A 9,845-nucleotide genomic window follows, 5' to 3' on the forward strand; every position below is an offset into this window, starting at 1 on the left:
ACATCGTGGGCCGAAGGGCCTGTTCTGTGCTGTACTGTTCTATGTTCTAACACAGACCACATTTCAATCCCAAATCCACCCACATGCGATTCTGAAGACAGCGCAGAAAGATGAAACATATTTAACTCACTATGAATATTATGGAACTTATTATTCAAACAATACATCTATTCCACTTCTTTAGAAGTTATAGAAATTGAGGCCAGAATTTTACAGCCCCTTGGGACCAGGTTGGCAAGCCAGGAACAGAGTGGGGGAGAGGGGTGGTGTCAGTAAGGTAGGGTGCCATGCTAGTGGCACAGTTCCTTGTGCCTACACATCCCACACTGCAATTTTACCAGCAGCAGGGCAGGCACTGGGCAGTCCAACTGCCATCAGCCAACTGAGGCCATGTTTCCTGCGCATCGGGCACCAGGCAGTGACAAGGCGGCAGGGTCAGAAGGGGTGATGCCTACTGGGAGGGCAAGATCAAACCGGGGGCGGCCGGTTGGTGGGGAGGGGACCCACTGCCACTCTGCATCAGGGTTTGGTGGGGGGGAGGGAGGGGAAATGATCGGGGATGGCCACGGGGGTGGGGGTCATGCCAATGATCGGAGGGGGGGGGGGGGGGGGGGGGGGGGAAAGAGAGGAGAGAACTGGTCCAGGCGGGAGGTGGGGGGGGGGTCACGATAGGCTTTGGGCTCCCACGGTAGCTGAGGGTTGCTGTGTGGAGGTTGGCTGAGAGCAACAGAGGCTGAGTGACCGGCCTCTGCTGCTAGAGACCTGCACATTCACAAATCCGTCTTCTGCTGCTCTCAGCCAATGTTTGGGCAATTTAAGCCCTGTCCCCTCACCCTACAGGCGAGAAACCGTTTTTGAGGATTTTTTTGTCGAAGTGCATAAGACAGCAGATTTGAACTCGTCCAAAAAATGATTCAGAAACTCTCCTTAGTTGTTTTTGGCAAGATCAATAAGTCCCTCGCACGGGAAACAGGCGAAGCAGCCATTTAAGAGAACATGCACCTATCAATAAAGCTCCGTGTTTTGAACCCTCTGCGCTCCCTAATGGCATTCTCCAATGTACAACATAAAAACTGATGACAAGGACGATGAACGGCGTTTGCCACTCGGGAATACCTATTTACTGAGGAAAAAGTCACGAACAGAAAAATTAGAAAAGCAGCTTTTTGCATACACTCTGGACCTGGCGGGTGAGGTGGACGTAAGTAATGATTATCTGCAGCAGTTACAGAGCTGGGTATGTTAAATAAGAGGCTGAAGTTGGGGTTGTTGCCTTGTGTTAAAGAAAACTCAAGGTAGCTGCTGGAAATGCGTTGCAAAGTGTGCATACGGGAAACCTCCATTTGTAGGAAAATGGTAGGAGTTTTTGGGACACTGATGAAAACGTGGAGGGATGGAGCTCCTATACTAAGCATTTTGACTATTTTGCACAGGCAAACAGAGCTGAAGATATTAAGGTTTTTCTTGAGCACGATGGGAGGAAAAATGTTTCATCTCCTCCATAGTTTGGTGCAACCCAAGAAGCCAGGCAGTAGAACATATGAACAGATCATAGATCTTTTGCAAGCACGTTTTGCCAAAACCCTTGGTGATTGCAGAGCATTTTAGATTCCACAAAAGAAACTGAGAAGAGGGGGAGGGGGTTAATAGCACAATGTGTTTAAAAAACTTTCAGAAATGTTGAGAGTTTGGAGATATGCTGAATGTAGTGCATATTGACCCTGAATACGAGAGTATAAGATAGATGTGGTAAATTGTTTTATCTTTTTGATTTCTGTGTGTTTGTAAAGATATAGCTGGGGTGAAGGAATAGTGAATATTTGAATAACTTTCTTATATTTGAGTGGAGATCTTTCCAACCTTTTTGTTTGGTGTAATATAGTTCACTTTTTTGTTTAATAAAGGTTTTATTCTGTGTTATAAGTTCATTAACAGACTTATGTGAATGTGTTCAGTCACTCACCTCCAGTTAGGATCTATCAAGTCACGTTTCTCTGAGATCTGACTTTTCCAGTGTTAACGTCAGCTGGCATTGCAACACTTTATGCAAATATATTGATTTCTTTATTTTCAAGTCTTGCACTGCTTGCAGCTACAACAAGGGCTTCTGGCCTGTTCCATAGCTATTATCACTGTTGTTTAGCTGTGCCTATTGGGAGGGGTGACTTACACATGGATCTTCCTCAGATTTTCTTTCTTTCTTTCCTCTCAGTGCCTTTGCTTATTACCTACCTTCAGCCATGACTGGGGATTTAATCAAGTGGGGGATGCAAACTGCACCCACCTCTGGTACACTGGGGTGTTATGGCACAACACTTCCTCCACATTGATTATTTGTACGACGAGAATATGATGAATATCGCACTAGACTGCTACAATATTAAAAGTGAGTGTGAACATTGTATTACCTTCAGAAACAGACTGCAATGCAAGCAAAATCCTAAATTTGATAGTTAAAACGCCTCATGAATATTTTAATTGATTATATATTGTAAACATTAAGCTAATCAGAATCTTGCTTCAATTAAAAGTCTGTTTGGAATTCCACAATCTAATCCGGATGAATCTTTCAAATTAGCATTCTCCACTAGAAGTTACAGTTACAAAAAGTTGCCTAATGCTCCCACTCTCATCTTACCTTTAAGAAAGCAGTCATAAAGACAGAGCAGCCCATAAGAACAAAGATCATGAGACCAGTGACCCGCTGTTCTCGAATGCCAAGGAACTTTGGCTGTTCACCAGGAGCTGAACATTCTGACTCCAGCTTCAAACTGTTCACATGAGAGATGGAGAGAACAGTTGCAGCTACAAACCAGGGCAGTCCCATGATTGAACATACACCCAACATTATAGCTACCATCATGAGGTCAAGGTGATAGCCACATCCTTTCTGTGGAGAGAAACAACTAATTACTTGAAATCTCTAAGTTTTGAATGGTTAATTTACTACCCTCAAATTTTAGTACAATATTACAAACCGAAACAGTTAACTCAAACATATATCGACCATGATGCAGTTTTTATATGCACACTACACTTATTTTGTAGTGGATCCATTTTAAGTCTGTAAGGTAAAGTCGCCACAGTCCCAGATGACCATTGGCAGTGACTGGTGGTGATTTAACCTGAGGATCATCACACCTCAGGTGAGGGGCAAGGTTGAGAAGGCGGGCCTTCATGAATAACCTCTGTATATATGTCCGTATAAATGATGCAAAGTACTAAAGGCTAAAACAATTAAAGATGTAACTGTGTCAACATAATGTCATTTGTAACATCCATTTTCAACGAAACATTTTGGGGCAATTATTAGTGATCAAGGGGAATTCATACCTTCAGCTTGTGTTCCTTCCTGTTTATAATGACAGCAGTGATCTGTTGGTCCATGAAGATAAGAATGGTGCAGAGGAGAGCTGGGATAATGCCAGCAATGATTGTCCACCAAGGATTTGGACCTATAGGGTTAATTATCCACCCACGATCATCTCTTGTTGGCTGCGAATAAGCATATACAGTACAAGTAATTTAAAAACAATTCCATAACCAACTGACATCATTGCAATCCTGTACCCTCTCATTAGCAATGTATTCCTAGGACATTATACATTAATGATGTGGTTACTTTTGCACATCTCATTAAACTGGATGCTGCAGTTGATCTTCACGTAATAGATATCCAAATCAAAATTATTTACAATCTTTTAAAGTGTAACTGGATTGCAATTGTTGTTCTGCTGGAGTTAGAATGTTTTTTGTTGTAATCTTCAATTAATTATTTTAATTATTTGCTTTTACCTTAATGCAGAATATTATGTTCAAAATATAAAATATCTTCAGCGGTGGAATCTACTTTCCTTAATTGAAAAAGCAGTGACGCATTCTTCCTCAGACGAGGTGGACTTGGAAGGGACAGCTTAAATATGGCACCAGAAACTTCGACCCCATGAGGTAACGGTGGGCAAACGAATCAGTTCCCATCCTGCCATGTGAATGGGCAAACAACTTGCCAATGCACAAATAATCAGCTTTCAAAGTGGAAGATTGGCATGAGAACTCAAATCAGCAGGAAGCCCGCGCCAACTATCCCACCTACCACCCATCACACCTAGTCTGCAAAATGGAATATTCTGCCCCAAGTCTTTCTTTGCCAGCTGTAAGAATCCTGAAGGACATCAGGCCAAATAACAGACTATCCTAGAATATAGAAGGGAATGAAAATGTTTATGACAATCAATTGCGCAGGATCTAGTGAGAAGCATATTCCAGACTTTGATATAGTATTCTATTTCATCTGGCTAGTTCCAAAGTTTAGAAAATACTGTACATAACAATTACATATACCCCTTAATTGCTTTCTCCGTCAACAATCTATTTGCATCCAGTGCCCTCTTGAATCCACCTCCCGGGGCAATTGAATAATCAACATGGTCTGTGTGAAGTAGTTAAATCAAAACTGTTTATTCCCCTTCTCTGAGCTTCAGTGCTTGTCGCAATGTTGTAGAGAGTGATTTATTTTAAATATGTCTTCAGTTTATCTATACCTCTTTAAAAAATCTTGAACATCTCATTAAGATTCCTGTTACTTTTATATCATATTTACATAATAAAATATAAAATCTAACTGTAAACTTCAGGTTTTTCTGCTCATCTTGAAGGAAGCAAAGTGCTTATTTGTTCCTTTGAGTATCTCGAAGTATCCTTCAAACAAGAATAGGGCCTGGGTGGGATTGTGGTCGGTATAGACTTGATGGGCTGAATGGCCTCCTTCTGTACTGTAGGGATTCTATGTTGCTATGATTCTATGAAATTATGTCTAATTTATTACCTTAAAGACACTAGGAACTTGAAGCTTTGGTGATGGAATTCCCAGGGCATAGTCAATAAGGACCATAGACAAGATGGTCAGGAAAACAGCAAAGTCACTTATCATTGATCGCACCTGCCAGTAAATATTGCAAATTAAAAGAATAGGGTTAATGTTTCTGTTCAAACAATGAACGCAAAAGCATTATACAAATACATTGTATTCATTTACCAAGAATACGAACAGTTAGTTCTAGTTTTGTGTGAAATAATGTACAAAAGCCAGCAGAGAAAAAAAAAACCGAGGTCACAAAATAGTTTCACCAAATGGAAATTATATCCAAAAGAAAAAAATCTTTCATAACAATAAAATAAAAAAATACTGTGGATTCTGGTGATCTGAAATAAAAACACAGAGCAGGAACAACTCAGCAGGTCTGGCAGCATCTGTGGAGAGAGAAACTGAGTTAACAGCCAGAATTTTCCACCTATTCACGCTGGCGCGATCGTCTGGAGCCACCGATGTGAATGGAGAGTGTAATGGCTTGCTAGCCCTGCCACAGGTTCAGCCAACGTTTCGAGTCCAATATGACCCATCTTCAGAAATCATGTTGGGACTTGAAATGTTAACTCTGTTTCACTCTCCACAGATGCTGCCAGACTGCTGAGCTTTTTCTGTTTTTATATCAAATCTTTTATAACAATAGTTGTAGCCATTTTTCATTAAAATTCCCTATCCTTTGGTTACCCATATTAAGTCAAATCTTGAGATGGCATGTTAGTAGGACCTGGGAGAAGATCGTTACATGCTCTCATATTCAGAGTAGCTGAATGTTATACCTGGAAAACAAGTCCAAAGATTTTTTTTAAAAAGTGTTGCCCCACAAAAGCACAACCCATAAAACTCTAGGAAAATAATGTTTTTAGAACAAAGCTGGAGAAACAGATTGCTCGTACCTTGGTTGGAAAATAGTGGCTTGTTTTAAACTGTTTGAGGAACCCTGACAGGGCAAATGTAGAAAAGAATAGTATAACAGACCAGAAGAGGACGTCTGGAGTGTATGGTCCGTGGTGTCCACACGAAGGACCAACAAATTCACCGTGAAATGATCGACAGTCCTGGATGAAGAAAGGCAGCAAACAGATCATATTAAAAACTTTGCATTGTGCTAGCTTTCTGGAAAACCATGGTAATAGGTTTCTTCAATGGATAGTATCCTCCACACACCATTGCAGTAATTGGTACCAGGTTACCACTATGGGGAAAAGGATTATATCGGGATAACTGTCCTTTTGTCACGTGATGACATCACTATCAGAGGTATCCTTAGTAATCTCAAACATCAAAAGACCTGACCTTGACCAGAAATATGTTTCTCCTAATACCAGGATTTAAATCAGTCTTGAACACTGTCACATTTAAGTAAGCTTAAGTTTATGTTTTCTTAGAATCTTAGAATCCCTACAGCACAGAAAGAGGCCATTCGGCCCATCGAGTCTGCACCGACCACAATCCCACCCAGGCCCTATCCCCATATCCCTACATATTTACCCACTAATCCCTCTAACCTACGCATCCCAGGACACTAAGGGCAATTTTAGCATGGCCAATCAACCTAACCCGCACATCTTTGGACTGTGGGAGGAAACCGGAGCACCCAGAGGAAACCCACGCAGACACGAGGAGAATGTGCAAACTCCACACAGACAGTGACCCAAGCCGGGAATCGAACCCAGGTCCCTGGAGCTGTGAAGCAGCAGTGCTAACCACTGTGCTACCGTGTCTATATTGAGAAATTATATATTAAAAAATATACATATAATGGTGTTTCATCAATGTATTTGGATTATTTCATAAGGCAACTTCACAAAGGTTTTCAATTGACATCTCATTCAGAGATGCATAGGAAGCAGCCATAGAATGAAGGAAATTATTTTTAACCTGCCCTGACTTCCATAACCATAAGATGATAGTAGAGTAGGATAATCCGAATCATTCATTTGGCTGGTCTACTGTTTACTCACTAGTTTGTTTTGGATTCTTGCACCATAAGGAAAAAAAAAATTGTTGAGCCTGCCTAAACTGTTCTACCCACCTGAGCCCCCCAGACCGCCTTTCACATTGCCCCCTCATCTCCGCGCCCCCCCCCCCACTCCCAGTGGCTGACTGACATGACCCCCTCTCTCCCTTGCCCCCGATCATCAGAGGCACAAATCCCATCCCCCTCATCAGCACACCTGCAAGTACTGACTTGGCTTTCCCTCCATGGTAACAAGGCAAACTGCATAAAACTCGCTGGAATGCTCCAATGGACACAAACTGCCCGAAGCTGAACTGCCCAAACAAGAGAGAGCTCTATAAACCCCCCCCCCCCCCCAACCCCCGAGGATGGACAGACAGGGAGGCAGTGCAGGAAGAAATGGCCTCCAGGAAGACAGCTCCCCGGTTTTCTGATGCTGACTTGGCCAGGTTGCTGGAGGCGGTGCGATACCTTTTCCCCCCCACCAGCAGGATACCATCTGGGGGAAGGGATGGCAACACAGCCTGGGAGGTGGTGGCAGCATGTGTTAGTGCCAGAGCACTGGCCAGGAGAACTAGGAAGCAGTGCCGCAAGAAACTGAATGGCCTCATCCGGGCAGCAAGGGTGAGTGTTTAACCTCATCTGTCATCTTCCCCCTAAATGACCCCCAGATCCCCCCACTCTCAGCACCCTGCATGCTTTCAGCCTGTGACCCCTCAAGCACCCCCCTCCCCCACCCTCCCAAAAGTATCACAGTACTTGCCCTCTGAAGGTCATCCCCTGAAACCCATGCCATCAGATTTTACATGGCTCCTTTTGTCCCCACAGGAGAAGAGTACCCGCAATTGCCAGGAGAGGGTGAAGACAGGGGGTAGTGTGCCCAAGATTTGGGTCCTCACCCCCTTTGAGGAGTGGGCACTGGAGCTTACAGGAGAGGGGGGCATGCGGACCATTAGCGACAGCATGGTCAGGCTGGAGCATAGAAGTGAGCACCTGCCAATCCTCCAACTGTTGGAGAAATCTCAAGTAAGTTGCAAGCAGCCCAGATTCCTCTCCCTCCCTTGCACTTAACCTTGAGTCCTGTGTTGCAGGAAGGGACCCCAACGTACCTGGGCCATCCGGCATCGCGACCCCCACTGCTGCTCCCACCCATCCTGCCCCTGACAGTTCAGAAGACTCCTCGGTGGAAGCGGATGAAGGGACCTCCGAGACCGGCACCAGTTTTGCGTCAGCTTCCACCTCGCATCTCACCAACCCAGAGACTCTCACATCAGTGGGTCAAGTTAGTGGCTAAGATTCTGGGTCACTCTCTGGTGCACATGACAAATCTGCTGATGTACATCAGGAGGAGGAGGGAATGTTCAAGGCCCCTGGCATGTGGGGGCCTGCTGGAGGCGAGGACTTAGCTGGCCCCAGGCTACATGCTGGGCCTAAGCGATCACTTCTCCCTCAGCTACTGGAGACACAGCAACAGAGTCAGGGAATGCAGGAGGGGCTGACAGCCACACTGGACCGACTGCGAGGTTGCTGGGAGGAGTCCCAAAGCTTTCAGGTGGACCAGCTATTGCCCGCCTTGCGTGGTTCCCAGCCAATGCTGCAAGAGTGGCGTCCGCAGTGGAAAGCCTGGGGCAGGAGATCCTCACCACGAGTGCCAGGGTCCAAGTGATGGCCGAGTCACAGCACGCCATGGCGGAGTCCCAGAGGGCCAAGGCCGAGTCACAGCAGGCCACAGCTGAGGGCCTCAACAGGCTTCTCGAGATTCTGCGGCCCATGGCCGAGAGGCTCGAGAGCTTGCAGAAGACCCAGTGGGACAGCGCCAAGACACAGGGGGCTATGGCTGCAGTCTTTGAGAATGTGGCCTAGTCACAGAGGGCTGAGGGTCTGCAGAGCATGGCTCAGTCTCAGAGGACACTTGCTGCTGCCATTGACAGGTGGCCCCCGACTCAAGTGGCCATCACAGAGGGCTCGACCACCATGGCAAGAATGCAGGTGGTCCTCCAGGACTGGCAGGGTCAGGGGACACCGGAGCTTCCAGAGCTCATTGAAGCATCTAGAGCAGAAGCATAGTCTTCCCATGGAGTGACCCAGAGACCCCACAGAAACCCTGAGGGAGGAAGGGCTCGAGGCCATGCTGGGGCCTTCCACCCAGGAGACTGCAGCTGTGGCTACACCTTCCGACTCCCTCCTTTCTGACACTGGGGTATCTCGGGCAGCAGGACAAAGAGGGTACCATGGATACGTCCCCGAAACCTGGAAGCCGGCCACAGCCCTCAAGGTCCAGGCCCTTCAGAGGACGATCGCCAAGGGCATCACAGGCCAGGGGGCACGGTTGGCAGCTGGCCACCTCCACCTCCGATATACATCCTGGGGAGACACCGAGACGTAGTGGTAGGCCACGTACGGTTAAGAAGTTGTAGCGGCACTAAGATGGCATGGGCGAAGGGCAACACTAGGTAGATAGAATATTTAGGCGCTTTAAAGTCTCACGTTCACATGTTTCATATATTAGCACTTATTTTGAAAGCACTATTATTGGCAACAATAAATGTCATTTCACACCAGTGACTAACTTGTCTCTAATTAGCCTCCAACAGGGATGTACTTACCCCGACGGTTGCTGGAGGGACGCTGCACGTTGATGTCAAGGGAGGCCCCTCAACGCACTGCTACTGAGAAAATCCAAGGCACTCAAATAATTCACTGGCTACAGCGGGTGGCATGCATTGGCAGTGACTTACAGCACCTGCCATCGCATCCCCAGAGGCCCCCCCCCCCCCCCCCACCCCCACCCCCCCCTCCCCCTCCACAACCCACCTGCCCCCGCATGGGGGTTTAGTGCTCCCTGACCCACCACCCAGATGTGGGCCCAGGTGCCAGCGTGCATGCAGAGATCAGGTAGGCGTCAGACTAGTTTGCACCAGGGTATAATCACAGTGGCACACAGCAAGTCACCATCACCCTCTTACCTGCCACAGAAACTCGCTAACACAGCGTACCCAGACCCACCACTCTGGTGGTACA

The 9,845-nt window shown here is 46.2% G+C and overlaps 1 protein-coding gene across 1 annotated transcript in view; it reads right to left on the reverse strand.

Moving 5' to 3' along the window:
• LOC144481946 (electroneutral sodium bicarbonate exchanger 1-like) overlaps nucleotides 1-9,845 on the reverse strand; it is a 122,438-nt gene that overhangs the window by 26,975 nt on the left and 85,618 nt on the right. Inside the window, exons 15-18 of the mRNA XM_078201120.1 lie at nucleotides 5,761-5,922; nucleotides 4,826-4,939; nucleotides 3,334-3,495; nucleotides 2,639-2,890 (exon numbers count right to left, since the gene is read on the reverse strand). Of these exons, the coding sequence (XP_078057246.1) occupies nucleotides 2,639-2,890; nucleotides 3,334-3,495; nucleotides 4,826-4,939; nucleotides 5,761-5,922 (690 nt within the window). The remainder of the gene's footprint in view (nucleotides 1-2,638; nucleotides 2,891-3,333; nucleotides 3,496-4,825; nucleotides 4,940-5,760; nucleotides 5,923-9,845) is intronic.

Source organism: Mustelus asterias, chromosome X (assembly GCF_964213995.1).
Source record: "Mustelus asterias chromosome X, sMusAst1.hap1.1, whole genome shotgun sequence".
In the NCBI taxonomy this organism is placed as follows: Eukaryota; Metazoa; Chordata; class Chondrichthyes; order Carcharhiniformes; family Triakidae; genus Mustelus; species Mustelus asterias.